Source organism: Medicago truncatula, chromosome 8 (assembly GCF_003473485.1).
Source record: "Medicago truncatula cultivar Jemalong A17 chromosome 8, MtrunA17r5.0-ANR, whole genome shotgun sequence".
Classification (NCBI taxonomy): Eukaryota; Viridiplantae; Streptophyta; class Magnoliopsida; order Fabales; family Fabaceae; genus Medicago; species Medicago truncatula.
This window is the reverse complement of record NC_053049.1, coordinates 28,807,112-28,827,475: the sequence shown is the minus strand read 5'-3', so window position 1 is coordinate 28,827,475 and position 20,364 is coordinate 28,807,112. Positions and strand designations below refer to the sequence as shown.

The following is a 20,364-nucleotide window of genomic DNA, read 5'->3' as shown; positions in this document are numbered from 1 at the left end:
TAGTTGGATCGATTCTTTAGTTGAACTCTATTATTGGCTTACATTCATATGTTAAACATTATGTTTTTGTTTTGGATCTAATACAGTCATATGTTTTATTTGTTTTGTTTATACTAAAAAAAAAAATTAAATAGATTTGTTTCTATTTTATTTAGGTAAAAATATTTGAAACAAAAATAATTAATTATCAAAAAGATACCCTTCAAAAAAAATAATAAACTTTCAAAAGAGATTTCATGAGATTTTATTTCTCAATCATTTCTTTTTTGTTAACTAATGATAACTGTTATTCCCGGATTGCATTTGCATGACAATCATTCTTAGCCAATAATTCTCTTTCATCTAAATAATTTACTTGATCATTCATCCACCGTTCTCTCTCATCTAAAATACACTAATGTCGTCGATGATGCCTAAAACTATAATTAAAGGAAAAATTCTCGAGACAACTAAAAATAATAATATAGTAAAATGCAAGAAAATAAAAAAGTCTAGCAAGTCAACTAAAAACAACCAAACCACATATCCCTCTAAGTCGGGTCGGTTACGTGGATCAAAAGACACCCATAAATAAGTCTAGCAAGTAGAGAAATAAGCAAAAGTGTTCTTGTAATAATGCATCCATACTTTGAAAAACTTCTGTATCGTTCACCATGTTGTCCAAAGAGACGACGAGCTGGTTTCAATTGAAAGAAATTACACACTGTTAAGTTAAGGAACTTGTATTAACTTTCCAACAAATTCATATTACAGGCCTTGCATGAACTCAAACAAGCTGTTCAATTTTAGTTTGCCAAACAAATAAATAAATCATCAAGAAAAAAGAAAGTTAATCCTTTTGACAATATCTTCAATAATTTAAGGACTACATCTCACACACCAAACAGAAAGTCAAAGCAATAAAATCTAGAGACTATTCTAGAAAAATGCAAAGGAATTATACACAAGATTAAAATTTAAGCACATGTGATTTATTTTGTGCACAAGTCTTCTGTCTTTGTGATTCAAGACACACACATACACACATTAATGAGCAAGAGCATATCTCAAAGTTGCGGAGCATCTATGAGAAGCTACTCTTTCATGCGATTCAAGTTGCATGCATGCAAGCAAACACACACATTCATGTAAATACATTCAAGGAAAATCAATTCCATTACCATTACACACATTCTAGTATTATTAATTAGTTCTTTATTTCTATCTTCTTCTACATATAACAATTATTTCTATTTTCCTTTCTTTCACCAACACATTCATGTAAATACATTCAAGGAAAATCAATTCCATTACCATTACACACATTCTAGTATTATTAATTAGTTCTTTATTTCTATCTTCTTCAACATATAACAATTATTTCTATTTTCCTTTCTTTCACCAACCTTTAACATATATGAATTATTTATCTTCCTAAAATTTCACCGTTTCATTGCCCACTTAAAGAAAAAAAAATATAAAAAATAAAATTACACAAACACCTTCCAAAGCTCACGTGACTATTTTTCACTTAATATTGTTGATATTTTGGTTATCTTTTTTTTATGCTAAAGTGTTTATTAAAATGGGAACACACCCTTTGAACATTTTCTTGTCATTGATATTTATGTTTAAAGTCATCAATACTATTACGGTCTCTATTAGGAATTATCTATGGCTTATTGAGCAAATGATTTGTAATTGAGATTTGATGGCATATACGATGGCATGAGTTTTGAGATGTTGAGAAATATGATTTTGAAATATATGTTTTTAAAAGATTTTGATATTAATATGTAATTCATTTTGGATTGGATTTGCATTTCATGTATCTCGACACTAGTTTTTCATTCGTTGTAAAGCATGGTTTGAAATATGCGTTTTTGGAAAGATTTGATATAAATATACGCGCGATTTGGATTTGAATTTGGATTTACTTATGATTATAAGTAGTGGATTTTCAATTGAGTTTTGATGATACCTATTTTGACATAAGTTTCGTTATGTTGCGAAATATGGTTTTAGACATGTGTTTTAAGAATGGTGTTTTGTAAATGACGGTTATAAGGACGACGACCTGTGTGCACCTAGTATGTGATTTTGGTTAGGTAGAGTTACTCCGTTAAATGGAGCCGCCCCTATGGAAAGGCCGCCATTAGGAGGAAAGGGCTATCAATGAGATGTAAACTCCCTAACCGAATAATGTTTTACACTTTGTTTTGAGTTTAGAGAAAAGAGCTATCCGTTAGATGGAGCCGCCCCTATGGAAAGGCCACCATTTGGAGGAGGGCTATCAACGAGATGGAGCTAGTTCTCGATTCACCCATTTGATTATTTTCACTGAAGTTGGATTTCTATACTTTATTTAAAGTTGATTATTTTGGCATTATGAAATTGAATATGATTTTATGTTTTCTTTGAAGTGATTATTTTGATTCCATTTCATTAAATCCGGTTTTCATATTCTATTTGGATTTGATTATTTCGATTCATTTTCATTACCCGGTTTCTATATTTTTCTTTAAAGTTGTTGATTTGGATTCACCTCTTACGACGTTGGAATTTTGATATATTCTTATTTGATTTGATAAATTTACAAAGTTTTCTGAATTTTCATGGTATACTCTTGATTGTGAGTTTATTATATTTTTTAAATTGTTACTAACTTTGTAAATTAAAATCATATTTGAGAGAAGAAAATAATCATACACTTGTGTGTTTCCCTTCTAGTTGGTGGTGGTTGTTGTCTCTCACTATGTCCTTGTGACTTACTCTTCTATTTTCTATTTTTCAGATTCCCAAGCAGCTAAGTGGGAAGCTGCTAGTAGATTCATGAACAGGATTTACATCTTGGTAATGTTGAAAATATAGGGGTTACTCTTTCGAAATTTAAGTAAACAAAATTTTGAATTGAAAGTTAGCTTGAAAATTGTTTATTAATTCGTTGGTCATCAGGCTTGCCGAACTATGAGGTATTAGTTCGTGCGCCGGTCACAATTAGTGTCCTTGGGTCGTGACACCAACCTTCTCTCTGACAAAGTTAGTTAGTAATCGATGATTCAAGTTCTCCTATTCCCTGGCTCACCATACATGGCTTTTCTAGACAAGTCTTATTATATCCTATGAAGCCAAATTCAATTCACGCAAACAAACAGAAAAATTCTCATCATGTATAAGGACCAATGTAGTCAGGAGGAACGAGTTTCTACGTAAGTTCGTTTGGCTGGTGAAGGAACGTAACACGGTTCGTGAGAACCCACTCAAAGGCAAAGTTGTAACTTCACATATACACACAAAAACAATAAAATTATAATACAAAAACGAAATAACTTATAAATTACAACATTAAACTAAGTTAATTAATAGTATTATATCATTTTTTGATACCATTATCTACTAGTAGTATTACATTTTTTTCTAAATAGAAGGTAACGTATTTTTTTGAATAAAAGGCAAGGTATTATTATTTATAATTTATAAAATATTGTCATGTGCATTATTATTATTTTATCTTGTTTAGAGAATAAGAGTACCAGTACTATTTTTCTTTTTAAAAGATAGGTGTGTGTTAGTAAAAGAGTAAAGTGTTTTATAAAAGGAAAACATTTAGTATTGGGCCTTAGCCCCTACGGCCCAGATAAGTTTCTACAACTTTAACCTAGTTTGACAGTCTTCTTCTTCCAGCCGCAAAGCTTGACAGTCTTCTTCTTTTAGATCTGACATTAACAGCAACCAAAGTCATTTATTTCATCTTCATTCCTCATCTTTTCTCTCTTTCTCTTTCTATTCTCTGTTTATATCTCGTTTTATATGCATTTTTGGCAACAAAAAATTCGATCTGCCCACAAAATCAACCAAAAACGATCCGGAGCAAGATCGGAGCACGATTGAGTGGCCGTGGCACGTAAGATCGGACGATCCTACGACCCAGCACTCGTTTTTGGCTACCTTGATAAGGACTGCATCGTATCGTATGAATTACACCAGAAATAAGTAATATGAAAAAGTTGACTTATAACATGATGTATGTGGGTTTGTTTACTTTACCTCTCTATCTTGTTGGAATGGTAAGAATGAATAATTAGAATTGTATACAGAAAATGGCCATGTACATAGAGAATAAAAATTAGTAAAGCTTTTTTTATAAGTTAGTAAATAGAATTTATTTTATATCAGCTGTAAATGAATATTTTGTGAGATAGAAGTTAGTTAATTCTCAAACTAGTTGTACATGTGATTCAAGATGCACATGTCAACATGCATACACTGTAAACAGACATTTGTTTCTCTAAATAAGGAGGGTTTTTATAATTTTATACACTGAAAATTTATACGCGTCAACATGCATACAATGTAGACACACAGTCTGAAAGTAAGTTATTTATAACAAGAGACATCATGGGAAATAAAAAACAGAAACAGAGAAAAAAATAACTTACGAAACCAAAACAATCTATCTTTAAAAAGTTGTTGGAAGCACCTGAAGTCAACCTTTGCAGAAGGTGAGTTTTGAAGCAAAAAGTCAATGACAGTCACCAATGGAGGACGTATGATCTGATTAAATTTCAGTGACTTCAAGTTACACAAGGAAGGGAAGTCAACCTTCAATAAATCCTCATGAGCGTAGGAAAGAACCTAAGCAATCATGAAGTATTAGGATCAGTTGCAAGTCGAGTTTTTAATAAAATAATTAGATAAAAAGCAGCCTATAATGTTACATATAAAGTACCTGAAGAGCAGGTTTAGTGATGGTCAATGATTCGATATTAACAAGATTAACCAACCAGTTGAATAGAATTGATGGGTTCTCCCAAAAGCTATCCTCCATAGTTTGCTTTAAATTTATATTCACATGTTTGATAGAAGAGAGAGCGGTCTTGCTCCCAAAAAGTTTTGGAATATAATGACCACCGGTAAAATCAAAGGTATGAAGTGTTGGAGCATATAACTCGATTCCAAAATAGATTTCGAAATCGGCAGTTCTAGGATTGCAACCAGACAAGAAATCATACACACATATAGTTAAATTGACAAGCTTGGTACTTGAAATGCGAAGGTTTTGTGCATTGTCAACAAGTACACATTTGTCAATGATCAAAGTAGTCAACATGTTGAATGTGGAAAAAGGATCAACACAACCATCATCATTGCAACCAAAGACGAGGTGCTTTAGAGACAGAGTGGTTAATGTTGGGAAACTGAGAGAATGTGGAAATATTTGGTCAAAGCGAGGACCGGGAAGCAATAGATCTCTACTAAAAATAAAAAATCTGGATTTTTTTTTTAAAGAGGTTCTAGTTTGCTTCTCTTTTTAACAAGCATCACACAATTTGTCTTTTACAAATATTGGTTTAGGTAAACTAACTACTATGTCTTTGGACATGATATTTAGTAACTCGCAGTGAAAATGACCAAGCTGACTATGCCATAGCCAAGAATCTTCACTCTTGTCCATGAGACACTTAGCACCACTTAAAGATATATCATCTAGATCAATCATATCATGTAGACATTTTTAATTATCAAACCCTTAAACAAAATTTCCTTATTGATGAGGGAGTATCATATGATGTTGTAGGCTATGTTTTTTGTTATTTTCTTTGCATTTGAATGCAAATAAGGGGTTATTAAGAGGATCTGAGAAACAATTTGTATTGTTTTCATTCGACTTGTTGTAATTTACTTTTAGAGTTTTTCTACTTGCACCCTAGTTAATCATGGTTGCACCCCAAAATGACAAGATTACCCTTTCATAAAATTTGATTTTCAAAAAGCCCATTCCTTCTTTTTTGGTTACACCCCAAAATCCTTCTTCCAAAACCATAATTCTCCAATCGATCGATTGTGTTCTGCGGAGATTTTCAAAACCATACTTTCTCACGTCCATTCATGATTTCAAAGAAAATTCGAAGCAAATCAGGTTAGAAAGTGTTGTTCTTCAATCGATTGTTTTTTTCTTGTTATGGATTCTCAGTTCTGATTTTGTGTTTTCCTTGTTCTGCGATTTTGTAAACTCAGTTTAAGTAGGTTCATGTAAACTCAGTTTAAGTATGTTCATGTAAACTCAGTTTAAGTAGGTTCATGTTAACTCAATTTAAGTAGGTTCATGTAAACTCGGTTTAAGTAGGTTCATGCAAACTTAGTTTACATGAACCTACTTAAACTGAATTTAAGTTAACCTTGCCAATGTAAATTAAAACCATAATCGTACAGTGCATCAGTGCAGTTGAAGGAAAAAAATTGAAACTAGCAAATAGAAGAAGAAATTCACTTACTTATATCCAATTGAGTATGAATGAAAAATATTTTGATTTACTCTTTAATTTTCATGGAGATTGATATTGAACATCAGATTGTTTGATCGATCTCTTTGTGGGGTGAAAGAGGGTGAAACTCACTGACAATGAATAAAATTAGGGTTTTAAGAAAATTTATATAAAAGGGCAATTTTGGTATTATAAAAAAAAATTAAGAAAATTTGGGTGTAACCAGAAAAACATGGGGTGTAAATAGAAAAACTCTTACTTTTATCTTAAATCATGCAACTCAATAAATGTTTTGAATTTTTTATTATGAGTATTAGAATGATGCCTTTGGATTTATAATTTGTACTTTAAAAAAAATATATATCCAAATCGCTTAAATTTTTTAAATTTGTTGTTGGAGGATATAAAGCATGTACTAGGATAGAAAAAATGAATATCAAATCAAATGTACAATAATTTCAAATGACAGTGGGACCTTTGTAATTGGCAATAACGTGATAATGGAGGTAGAATTTTCATTTCATCGTTTCTTGTCGGAAAGTTGTTGGACTATAAATAAATAAAAAGTTTCAAAGGCATTCTAATATTGAAATATAGTCCTTACATGTGTTGGTGGATAAGTGTAAATGTGACAATTGTGTTGCTTAAGATAGAACAAAAGAAAAAACAAAATTAAAGCTACAATGTACTACAATTTTTGAACTTAACTTGTTTTATACTCTAACCAAAGTAGAATTTGCATCTAAGAACTGAATATAAGATGAAAACTAAAATCTTATATATAGCCGTTTGTCCAAATGAAAGACAGAGACTTGATATAAAAAATATATTTCTTCTCTCTTTCAAATTTCATTTCCACCTCGTCAAGCTTCTTTCTTTAGCAGAAAAGTTTGTGGTGTAGAGATGGGTATTAACAGTTCAGGGTACTTTATCCACCTTCCAGTTAACAACATTTGCAGGGTACTTTATCGTTACGAGGATGATCAAGTGCTGCTATCGTTTATTTAGTCGCAAACAAAGTTGGGTGTTTATGATTCTAGAGATGGTACTTTTATGACTGTAGAAATTCAAAAGAACTATAGTTTCCCGAGTCTAGAAGTCTACCAAGAGACTTTGATATCACCTATTCTTAATAGTAATCCAGCCTAACTGTAGCTATTTTGTTATGTATTGTTGTTAAAAATATTTATTGTTCAAGGAAATTCACAGCATGAGAAAGTGGTGTGTTAGTTTGATTTATTTGATGGTTATAATTTTTTGGTTTTCTGGATTGGAATTAGATGTTATGCCCAATCACTTATATGTTTGTTAAAATGTACGTCGATTTCTCCAAAATTTCATTATTGTGCTACAAAACCGTACTGTTGTTGGGATGCCTGAAACAATGTGAATTAAGCTGTATGTTAGTTCTGATCTGATATATTTTTGCAAAAAGAAAAGAGCTGCAATTCTAGACAATTTTTCATACTAATATGGATTCACTTTTATATTATGTAATCATAGAAAATTGGAATTGTGTCGACTACTTCAATTAGTGTGAGTGTAGGTATTGAAGCTAATGGTCCCTTGGGCTTTTAGGTACATCCTTGAGGTAATTTAACATAAACCTACTTTTGATTTATATATACACATTGAACTATTTGATACAGAGATGTTAAGCTTCTGAAACAATCAGTTCTCAGAAAATGTCACGGTATCTTAACTATGTTGAGCCTTTTTGTTCAATAATGTCTTATTTATGACTTCTGTATCTTCTAATTGAATATTGTTGAGATTTGACTTCAAATTTGTGGTCTGGAAGAACAGAGAAATCGTGACACGAATTTGGCATCGTGACATGATTTTGTGATGCCGTGAGCTGGTTTGCAGGGTGCCAAATCGTGACACAATCTTGGGAAATCGTGACACAATTTTCAAACTTGCTCGTTAAGTTTCCATGATAAGGACTGGTCGTACCTTGTGACGTACGTTCCAATAGTGTCACGACCTGGAAATCGTGACACGATTTTATCAGTGGAAGGCTAGTATTTAAGTGTTCTTGTGCAGATTTTGGAGAAGAGCTTAGAGAGAGAAACTTGGATTACAAAGGGGGGAACTCTAGGGTTGAATGTCTTTGTAGAGAGAATCTCTTGAGTTGGGAAAAACATTGTAAACACCTTGGGTAGTGAGATTTCACCATTGGAAGGATCTAAAGCTTCCTCTTGTGTCTTCTCTTTTAGGGTTCATATTGTGAGAGTGGGGAACACAAATGGGTAGAAACTAGGACTTGTTCTTGTGTAAGCTTGCAAGCTATTTTTCTTGTAACACTTTCATCATAGTGGATGGAGAGCTGCTCTCTCCCCCAGATTAGGCCATATTGGCTGAACTGGGTCAACAATCTTTTTGGTGTGTTTGTTCTTCCTTTCTTGCTTATCTTGGTTGCTTTGTATTTGCTTGTGGTTGTTGACACTTTACACATAGATTAGGCCATAGGGCTGTTTTTGTTGTTGTTGCTTGTTGACACTTTACACATAGATTACCACTTCCTTTTGCTCCACGCATCTTTGTTTACATTGGTGTGAGTTTTATCCGAATTCACAACAATTGGCGCCTACCGTGGGGCATAGGCGTGAGATGATAGACAAGGTAAAGAGTGCTATTGTTTTATGTCTCGGAGATAAGATCTTAAGGGATGTCGCGAGAGAAGCTACCGCAGCATTGATGTGGGCTAAGTTGGAGTCATTGTACATGACAAAATCTTTGGCTCATAGACAACTCTTGAAACAACAACTCTATTCATTCAAGGTGGTGGAATCTAAATCAATCTTGGAGCAATTGGCGGAATTTAACAAGATTCTTGATGATTTGGCCAACATTGAAGTTAACATGGAAGATGAGGATAAGGCTTTGTTGTTACTTTGTTCATTACCAAAGTCTTTTGAGCATTTCAAGGATACCATCCTTTATGGTAAGGAGGGCACTACTACTTTGGAGGAGGTCCAAGCGGCTTTGAGAACCAATGAATTGACCAAGTTCAAGGACTTGAAGATTGATGAAGGTAGTGAAGGCTTGAATGTTGCAAGAGGGAGGAATGAGCATAGAGGAAAAGGCAAGGGGAAGTCGAGGTCCAAGGGCTTTGACAAATCAAAGTATAAATGCTTTCTTTGTCACAAGCAAGGTCATTTCAAGAAGGATTGTTCGGATAAAGGGGGCGATGGTAGTCCTTCGGTCCAAGTTGCGGAGGCTTCAAGTGAAGAAGGTTATGAGAGTGCGGGTGCACTAGTGGTTACAAGTTGGGAACCGGAGAAGAGTTGGGTTTTGGACTTGGGATGCTCTTATCACATGTGTCATAGAAAGGAATATTTTGAGACTTTGACTCTAAAAGAAGGAGGAGTTGTTCGACTCGGAAATAACAAAGCTTGCAAAGTCCAAGGCATGGGCAACGTTCGTGTAAAGATGTTTGATGGCCGTGAATTCCTTTTAAGGGATGTGAGGTTTGTTCCCGAACTTAAGCGTAATTTAATTTCCATAACCATGTTTGATAGTCTAGGTTATTGCACTAGAATTGAACATGGGGTTTGTAAAATTTCGTATGGTGCATTGATTACGGTTAAGGGGTCTAAAATGAATGGTTTATACATTTTAGATGGTTCCATAGTAATTGGTAATGCATCGATAGCTAGCGTTGTACCTCATAATAATTCTGAATTGTGGCATTTGAGGTTTAGTTGAATTAGCAAAACAAGGTTTGATAGGAAAAGATAAATTGGACAAGCTAGAATTTTGTGAGCATTGCATACTAGGCAAGCAACATAAAGTAAAGTTTGGTAGTGGTATGCATCATTCTAGTAGGCCTTTTGAGTATGTGCATTCGGATCTTTGGGGTCCTTCCAAGACTCCTACTCATGGGGGAGGTTCCTATTTTCTTTCCATCATGGATGATTATTCTAGGAGAGTGTGCGTCTTTTTTTTGAAAAACAAAAGTGACACATTTGAAAAGTTTAAGGAATGGCACACTCTCATAGAAAATCAAATGGGAACTAAACTAAAAGGTTTAAGAACTGACAATGGCCTGGAGTTTGTTTCAAAGCAATTTAATGAGTTTTGCAGGTTGAAAGGAATCAAGAGGCATAGGACCGTACCGAGAACACCGCAACAAAATGGTCTTGCTGAACGCATGAATAGGACCCTTTTGGAGCGTGTGAGGTGTATGATTCTAGGAGCTGGGTTACCTAAGAGTTTCTGGGGTGAAGTAGTGACAACAGCTGCTTATTTGATCAATAGATGGCCATCAACGGGGATAGACTTCAAGACACCTATGGAGGTATGGAGTGGGAAACCGGCAGATTACTCTTCTTTGAAGGTTTTCGGAGCTTTGGCATATGCGCATATCAAGCAAGACAAGCTTGAGCCTAGAGCTTTGAAATGTGTCTTCATTGGTTATCCGGAAGGTGTGAAGGGGTACAAGTTGTGGAAATTGGAATCTAGTGGAGGATCAAAAGTCTTGATTAGTAGGGATGTTACCTTTGATGAGACCCGTATGGGGATGAAGTGTAAAGACCTAGAGACTTTAGTACCGGAAACAATGGTGGATAAAACTCAGTTTGAGGTGGAGCTTCCAAATGAAGAAGAAGAAGATGAAGCTTCAACATCGAATACAAGTGGAACACAACCGGTAGTGGATCCGGATTATCTCTTGGCTAGAGATAGAGAAAGGAGGACCATTACGGCTCCTAGAAGATATGGTTATGCGAACTTGGTTTGTTTTGCTCTAAATGCGGCTGAAGATGTTCAAGACTCGGAGCCTAGAAACTTCAAGGAGGCATTTGAGAGCAAATAGAGCAAGTATTGGTTAAAGGTGGTGAATGAAGAGATGGATTCATTGGAAAGGGACCAAACTTGGAAACTTGTGAAGCTACCTAAACACCAAAGGGTAGTTTGATGCAAGTGGATCTTCAAGAAAAAGGAAGGTATTCCGGGTGTTGAAGGTCCAAGGTACAAAGCAAGACTTGTGGCCAAGGGTTTCACTCAAGTGGAGGGGATCGTTTACAATGAGATCTTTTCACCGGTGGTGAAACATTGTTCCATAAGGATACTTATGGCTATCGTGAATCAATTCAATCTTGAGTTGGAACAAATGGATGTGAAGACCGCTTTCTTACATGGTGACCTTAAAGAGACAATCTACATGGAGCAACCGAAAGGTTTTGTGGAGGACAAGTCTAAGGTATGTCTTTTGAAGAAATCTTTGTATGGGTTGAAGCAAAGCCCTAGGCAATGGTATCGTCGGTTTGATGAATTTCTTTTGAAGACCAGTTTTGTGAGAAGCGGATATGATTCTTGTGTGTACATGTTGAAGAAGAGTGAGAAAGTCATTCTCTACCTTCTTTTATATGTGGATGATATCTTGATGGCGAGCTCTAGCAAGGATGAGATTATGAAGCTCAAAGAAAAGTTAAATGGTGAATTTGAGATGAAAGATCTTGGTCCGGCAAAGAGAGTACTTGGAATTGATATCTTGAGGAATCGTGACAAAGACGAACTTTTCTTATCTCAACTTAGTTATTTGAAGAAGGTGGTGGAGCATTTTAGAATGTCAAACTCTAAAACCGTGAGCACTCCCTTGGGGCACCACACAAAGTTGTCCATACAACAATGTCCTCAATTCGAGGATGAGAAGCAATTGATGGAAGGTACTCCCTACGCAAGTGGGGTTGGAAGCATCATGTATGGAATGGTTTGTAGTAGACCGGACTTAGCCTATGCGGTTAGCATTGTGAGTCGGTTTATGGCAAATCCGAGTATTGTGCATTGGCAAGCTTTGAAGTGGGTATTGAGGTATTTGAATGAGTCTTTGAAGGGCGGTTTGAAGTACACAAGATCAGCTCAAGAGGAAGACGCTTTGGAGGGGTATGTTGATGCGAACTATGCGGGCAATGTGGACACTAGAAAATCCTTATCGGGTTTTGTGTTTACTCTTTATGGCACGACTATTGGTTGGAAGCAAATCAACAATCCGTGGTGGCGTTATCTACCACTCAAGCGGAGTACATCGCACTTGTTGAAGGTGTGAAAGAGGCCATATGGTTGAAAGGGATGATTGGTGAGTTAGGAATTACTCAAGAATGTGTGAAGATACATTGTGATAGTCAAAGTGTCATTCACTTGGCAAATCATCAAGTGTATCATGAGAGGACAAAGCACATTGACATTCGCTTGCACTTTGTTAGAGACATGATTGAATCAAAAGAGATTGTGGTTGAAAAAGTGGCATCGGAAGAGAATCCGGCGGATGTGTTCACCAAGTCATTGCCTAGATCAAGATTCAAACATTGCTTGGACTTGATCAAGTTTGTCGAAGAGTAATTCCCTTTTGGAGAGAGCAGCATGGTGGTTGATGGTTAAATTGACATCACCACCAAAATAAGTCATTAATCCAAAATCTGTCATCTCAAATTCTGTTCTTCTGATCCTTTGACTTTAGGATTCTAGGTTTTGGTTTAATCAGACTCTGAGGAACAGGTTCTGATCGTTTCAGAATTTTGATCTTTGCAGTCTTAGGATCAGGTTTTGTCATAACCTTAGATTTGAGGTTTTCTGGCTTTGATGTAATCTTAGCCTTAGAACCAGAAGCTTCAGGTTCTGACTGAACAGCAGTTACAGCAACAGTACCCTCAGGCACAAAGGTGGATTTCAATTCATCCTTAATACAATCGCAATAGCTCTTGAGAGTGTACTCTTTGGATTTCTCCTCAGAATATCCAATACCTTTGCCATTGTTTTTGTATATGTTGTAGATCATAGAAGCTACTTTGCTTCTGTCTATGCCAGCCATTATAAAATCATCCAAGGCAATTTCATGTTTATTGCCAGAACCTTAATCACATTTTTCTTGTAGCTTTTGACAAAGAATCTTGAGTCTGTCTTCATATGTGGTTGATATGAAGTTAAACCCTCTGAGTTCTTCTTCAGAAGCTTTCAGTTCCAATAGAGTTGTTTCTTATTGTTTCATTAAATCAACATATTTTTCTTTTAAATCAGACAACTCATTGGTTCTGTGTTCAAATAGTGATAAGAGTTCTTTAAGAGAATCAACAAGTTATTGTCTGGGAATTTTGGAATATATCTCATTTTCATCTTCTAAATCTGATTCAGCTTCTGATACTGCTTCTGATGATACTATTGCCACTAACCCCATGACTGCTTTTGAAACTGTAAAGAGAACAAATCATAAAAAGTTATAATCCTTTTATTTATTATGACAAAATTGTTGTAGCTCCTTAGAAAAAAGAATATAAAGATAAGAAATGTTAGAGATGAAAAAGAAGAGGGGAGAGCAGATAGGTTCTGAGCAGCAGGACGATGAAGAAGAAAACAAAACTCACATGTTTCTCTCTCTTAACATGTTTTGCCTTTATTTTTACCGTTTTATTTCTTTCATTGGATTAATCAAAGGGACAAGAATAGTGCAGGAGGGGATCCATTTCCTTGAATAAAGGGATTTTTAGAAGCAAAGATGCTAAGTAGAAGAAACAAACCTTTTGCCAATTTAATTAATCCAGGAAATCATAGTCAATAAAATCTCACAAGATGGAGACTGCAGACCGAATTTTAGTAGAGGTTAAAAAAACATAGGCAAAACAAATTAATTAATTAATGTATGCAACATATGAATGAATAGAGAAACAGATTGAAGAATGATCATACTTGTAGTCATGGCATCTACATTTGAAAGAGTAGTTGGATCGATTCTTTTAGTTGAACTCTATTATTGGCATACATTCATATGTTAAACATTATGTTTTTGTTTTGGATCTAATACAGTCATATGTTTTATTTGTTTTGTTTATACTAAAAAAAAAAATTAAATAGATTTGTTTCTATTTTATTTAGGTAAAAATATTTGAAACAAAAATAATTATTAAAAAGATACCCTTCAAAAAAAAATAATAAACTTTCAAAAAAGAGATTTCATGAGATTTTATTTTGTTTTTATTTCTCAATCATTTCTTTTTTGTTAACTAATGATAACTGTTATTCCCGGATTGCATTTGCATGACAATCATTCTTAGCCAATAATTCTCTTTCATCTAAATAATTTACTTTGATCATTCATCCACCGTTCTCCCTCATCTAAAATACACTAATGTCGTCGATGATGCCTAAAACTATAATTAAAGGAAAAATTCTCGAGACAACTAAAAATAATAATATAGTAAAATGCAAGAAAATAAAAAAGTCTAGCAAGTCAACTAAAAACAACCAAACCACATATCCCTCTAAGTCGGGTCGGTTACGTGGATCATAAGACACCCATAAATAAGTCTAGCAAGTAGAGAAATAAGCAAAAGTGTTCTTGTAATAATGCATCCATACTTTGAAAAACTTCGGTATCCTTCACCATCTTGTCCAAAGAGACGACGAGCTGGTTTCAATTGAAAGAAATTACACACTGTTAAGTTAAGGAACTTGTATTAACTTTCCAACAAATTCATATTACAGGCCTTGCATGAACTCAAACAAGCTGTTCAATTTTAGTTTGCCAAACAAATAAATAAATCATCAAGAAAAAGAACGTTAATCCTTTTGACAATATCTTCAATAATTTAAGGACTACATCTCACACACCAAACAGAAAGTCAAAGCAATAAAATCTAGAGACTATTCTAGAAAAATGCAAAGGAATTATACACAAGATTAAAATTTAAGCACATGTGATTTATTTTGTGCACAAGTCTTCTGTCTTTGTGATTCAAGACACACACATACACACATTAATGAGCAAGAGCATATCTCAAAGTTGCGGAGCATCTATGAGAAGCTACTCTTTCATGCGATTCAAGTTGCATGCATGCAAACAAACACACACATTCATGTAAATACATTCAAGGAAAATCAATTCCATTACCATTACACACATTCTAGTATTATTAATTAGTTCTCTATTTCTATCTTCTTCAACATATAACAATTATTTCTATTTTCCTTTCTTTCACCAACCTTCAACGTATATGAATTATTTATCTTCCTAGAATTTCACCGTTTCATTGCCACTTAAAGAAAAAAATATATAAAAAATAAAATTACACAAACACCTTACAAAGCTCACGTGACCATTTTTCACTATTAATATTGTTGATATTTTGGTTATCTTTTTTTTATACTAAAGTGTTTATTAAAATAGGAACACACCCTTTGAACATTTTCTTGTCATTGATATTTATGTTTAAAGTCATCAATACTATTATGGTCTCTATTAGGAATTATCTATGGCTTATTGAGCAAATGATTTGTAATTGAGATTTGATGGCATATACGATGGCATGAGTTTTGAGATGTTGAGAAATATGATTTTGATATATATGTTTTTAAAAGATTTTGATATTATTATGTAATTCATTTGGATTAGATTTGCATTTCATGCATCTCGACACTAGTTTTTCATACGTTGTAAAGCATGGTTTGAAATATGCGTTTTTGGAAAGATTTGATATAAATAAACGCGCGATTTGGATTTGAATTTGGATTTACTTATGATTATAAGTAGTGGATTTTCAATTGAGTTTTGATGATACCTATTTTGACATAAGTTTCCTTATGTTGCGAAATATGGTTTTAGACATGTGTTTTAAGAATGGTGTTTTGTAAATGACGGTTATAAGGACGACGACCTAGGTGCACCTAGTATGTGATTTTGGTTAGGTAGAGTTACTCCGTTAGACGGAGCCGCCCCTATGGAAAGGCCGCCATTAGGAGGAGAGGGCTATCAATGAGATGTAAACTCCCTAACCGAATAATGTTTTACACTTTGTTTTGAGTCGAGAGAAAAGAGCTATCCGTTAGATGGAGCCGCCCCTATGGAAAGGCCACCATTTGGAGGAGAGGGCTATCAACGAGATGGAGCTAGTTCTCGATTCAACCATTTGATTATTTTCACTGAAGTTGGAGTTCTATACTTTATTTAAAGTTTGATTATTTTGGCATTATGAAATTGAATATGATTTTATGTTTTCTTTGAAGTGATTACTTTGATTCCATTTCATTAAATCCGGTTTTCATATTCTATTTGGATTTGATTATTTCGATTCATTTTCATCATACCCAGTTTCTATATTTTCTTTAAAGTTGTTGATTTGGATTCACCTCTTACCACATTGGAATTTTGATATATTCTTATTTGATTTGATAAATTTACAAAGTTTTCTGAATTTTCATGGTATATTCTTGATTGTGAGTTTATTATATTTTTAAAATTGTTACTAACTTTGTAAATTAAAATCATATTTGAGAAAAGAAAATAATCGTACCCTTGTGTGTTTCCCTTCTAGTTGGTGGTGGTTGTTGTCTCTCCCTATGTCCTTGTGACTTACTCTTCTATTTTCTATTTTTTTCAGATTCCCAAGCAGCTAAGTGGGAAGCTGCTAGTAGATTCATGAACAGGATTTACATCTTGGTAATCTTGAAAATATAGGGGTTACTCTGTCGAAATTTAAGTAAACAAGATTTTGAATCGAAAGTTAGCTTGAAAATTGTTTATTAATTCGTTGGTCATCAGGCTTGCCGAACTATGAGGTATTAGTTCGTGCGCCGGTCACAATTAGTGTCCTTGGGTCGTGACACCAACCTTCTCTCTGACAAAGTTAGTTAGTAATTGGTGATTCAAGTTCTCCTATTCTCTAGCTCACCATACAAGGCTTTTCTAGACACCAAATTCAATTCAAGCAAACAAACAGAAAAATTCTCATCATGTATAAGGACGAATGTAGTCAGGAGGAACGAGTTTCTACGTAGGTTCGTTTGGCTGGTGAAGGAATGTAAAGTCGAGGAACGTAACACGGTTCGTGAGAACCCACTCAAAGGCAAAGTTGTAACTTCACATATACACACACAATTGAGTGGCCGTGGCACGTAAGATCGGACGATCCTACGACCCAGCACTCGTTTTTGGCTACCTTGATAAGGACTGCATCGTATCGTATGAATTACACCAGAAATAAGTAATATGAAAAAAGTGACTTATAACATGATGTATGTGGGTTTGTTTACTTTACCTCTCTATCTTGTTGGAATGGTAAGAATGAATAATTAGAATTGTATACAGAAAATGGCCATGTACATAGAGAATAAAAATTAGTAAAGCTTTTTTTATAAGTTAGTAAATAGAGTTTATTTTATATCAGCTGTAAATGAATATTTTGTGAGATAGAAGTTAGTTAATTCTCAAACTAGTTGTACATGTGATTCAAGATGCACATGTCAACATGCATACACTGTAAACACACATTTGTTTCTCTAAATAAGGAGGGTTTTTATAATTTTATACACTGAAAATTTATACGCGTCAACATGCATACACTGTAGACACACAGTCTGAAAGTAAGTTATTTATAACGGGAGACATCATGGGAAATAAAAAACAGAAACAGAGAAAAAAATAACTTACGAAACCAAAACAATCTATCTTTAAAAAGTTGTTGGAAGCACCTGAAGTCAACCTTTGCAGAAGGTGAGTTTTGAAGCAAAAAGTCAATGACAGTCACCAATGGAGGACGTATGATCTGATTAAATTTCAGTGACTTCAAGTTACACAAGGAAGGGAAGTCAACCTTCAATAAATCGTCATGAGCGTAGGAAAGAACCTAAGCAATCATGAAGTATTAGGATCAGTTGCAAGTCGAGTTTTTAATAAAATAATTATATAAAAAGCAGCCTATAATGTTACAATATAAAGTACCTGAAGAGCAGGTTTAGTGATGGTCAATGATTCGATATTAACAAGATTAACCAACCATTTGAATAGAATTGATGGGTTCTCCCACAAGCTATCCTCCATAGTTTGCTTTAAATTTATATTCACATGTTTGATAGAAGAGAGAGCGGTCTTGCTCCCAAAAAGTTTTGGAATATAATGACCACCGGTAAAATCAAAGGAATGAAGTGTTGGAGCATATAACTCGATTCCAAAATAGATTTCGAAATCGGCAGTTCTAGGATTGCAACCAGACAAGAAATCATACACACATATAGTTAAATTGACAAGCTTGGTACTTGAAATGCGAAGGTTTTGTGCATTGTCAACAAGTACACATTTGTCAATGATCAAAGTAGTCAACATGTTGAATGTGGAAAAAGGATCAACACAACCATCATCATTGCAACCAAAGACGAGGTGCTTTAGAGACAGAGTGGTTAATGTTGGGAAACTGAGAGAATGTGGAAATATTTGGTCAAAGCGAGGACCGGGAAGCAATAGATCTTCACCAGTAAGAGTAAGAGATGTTAAGGTGTGCGATGATAAGAAGAACGGCGAAAAGAGTTCAGCAGTAGTGTAATTGATTTTAAAGTGTTGGACATTGTGTGTGAAAGCATATTCTATAACCATTTGGTATAGGCTAATGTTTTCAAAATGATTGTTGTGCAAAAGGAGAGCAGAGAGAGCGGTTGAGTGATCGCGAAGAGACAAAAACATAAACAGGAAATTTTCGTAGATTTCGCAATCACTAAATTGGTAACAATCTAATGTAAGAGTGGGAAGAGTCTTCCAGAGATTGATCCATCTTTTGGATAAAATGCATGTTTGAACGGCCTCTCTGGTGTTCAAAAAGGACAGTATGTGAATGAGAAGACAGTCGGCCAATACACTGATCCTGTCTTGAATTTGGCTGTCGTCCTTAGGTTGCCTTTTACGTTGCCTTCGTGTCCCCATCATTGTTGTCTGAGAACAAGAAAAATAATGAAATTAGTGTCTCCATCATTGTTTTTCCGATCCAAGAATCGAGTAAAACGAGGGGACCAATCTCACCGGCCCGTCTAAAGCCAGTTTTACCGAAATTGGCACCAGAGGAAATCGAAGATCCCAAGCCAACTACTAGGCCAACCCCAAACGGATTTAAAAATGGAAAAACAAAAAAATAATGAAATTAAAATGAAATTCATTGATTAGAGAGAGAAAAAAAAAACAAGGGCAGGCTCCAAAATTGTGTTATAAGCTTTTTACAATCCAGACTTGAGTTGTGTAACATACCGACCCCTCCTATATTGATGTTCTTTTGCCATGTTGTTTGTCCCTGTAATAGATTCTGAAATGAATCTCGTGATATTAAGCTATATGAAACCTTCTAATCCACATGAAACTATACTCTCCAAATTAAAGAAAACGGAGGATCAAATAAGTACAACAACCAGGGTTGGTTTCATGGATCATTGTTTCGAAGAATCGAGAAATGTAACAAAACAATAAAAATAAGAAAAAAGATGGGCGACGAAGTTGGGTGGGTACCTTGCACGCTGTAAGCCTAGCGAATAGCGGATGGATCGGAACGAACCGTCTCGACTCGGAAAGAAATACAACCTTTCGCCGCTGCGGGGATAGAGAGAGAGAGAGAGAGAGAGAGAGAGACGGAGAGGATAGACACATGAGTTTGCAATGACAACATTTTGATGTAACTGAAACTTTTCGCCGGCTTGGGCCTTTGTTCAACTTTGGTTGGTTGAAAGGATTTTAGAGAAATAAAATTGCTCTACAGCCCCCCTCGTCGGATTGCTAACGTGCCCGCACGCACATTTCATTCCACCGTGAAGACTCATGCCGTGCCGGAAGCTGTTACCGTCACACCGGAGCATTCTCTTCTGTCATTGCCACTCAACCGTTCTCACCAGACAGATCATTTTCCGCTAGAAGGAGCGGATCGTTCCCTAACCGCCACAATCCAACGATCCTCCCTGCAACTGTTTTTTTGTAACACCCTTTGGACCGTCATAATATTCCTAAAGGTTTAGAGGCCCTCCAGAAAACCTCTAAATCCTCTAGAATGGCTCAAGAGCCCTCTGGAAGGGCTCAGAGGCCCTCCAGAAAGGTTATTGGGGTTAGGCGCGTCCTCCTAAAGGATGTCGCCTCCTTTAGCCTCCCGAAGCTTCTGGAAACCGCTTAAAGTACCTAAATATCCCTATTGCTTGGAAGCCAAGCAACCGAAACCCAAGCCCATAACAGGCTATAAATACTACACTTGAGATCATTCTCAAGGCATCCAATAGACAGTCTAAAACCCTAATATACGATTCTTAACCTTAGAATCCTTTATTGTACTATATGTGGGAAGAGGTAAAACTAACCTAGACCACTCTTTTGAATCGTAATCCG

General features: G+C 35.0%; 1 protein-coding gene across 8 annotated transcripts; it reads right to left on the bottom strand.

Annotated features, from left to right (window-relative positions):
* Positions 1-437: 437 nt before the first annotated feature.
* LOC112417177 (putative F-box/LRR-repeat protein At3g18150) lies at positions 438-19,677 on the bottom strand. 8 transcript variants are annotated; one of them, XM_039828911.1, is made up of 5 exons: positions 19,504-19,677; positions 18,384-18,939; positions 4,709-5,133; positions 4,460-4,614; positions 438-676 (listed from the first exon to the last, which is right to left on the bottom strand). In XM_039828911.1, the coding sequence occupies exons 1-5, from the start codon at positions 19,639-19,641 to the stop codon at positions 649-651; spliced, it is 1,302 nt and encodes a 433-aa protein (XP_039684845.1). In that variant the 5' UTR covers positions 19,642-19,677; the 3' UTR covers positions 438-648. The 8 variants fall into 8 exon arrangements, with proteins under 8 accessions (XP_039684845.1, XP_039684846.1, XP_039684843.1 ...); XM_039828912.1 differs by having other exon boundaries at positions 4,709-5,229; positions 18,480-18,939; XM_039828909.1 differs by lacking the exons at positions 438-676; positions 4,460-4,614; positions 4,709-5,133 and adding exons at positions 14,293-14,649; positions 17,668-17,863; positions 19,249-19,303 and having other exon boundaries at positions 17,959-18,939; positions 19,504-19,666.
* Between the last annotated feature and the right edge of the window lie 687 nt (positions 19,678-20,364).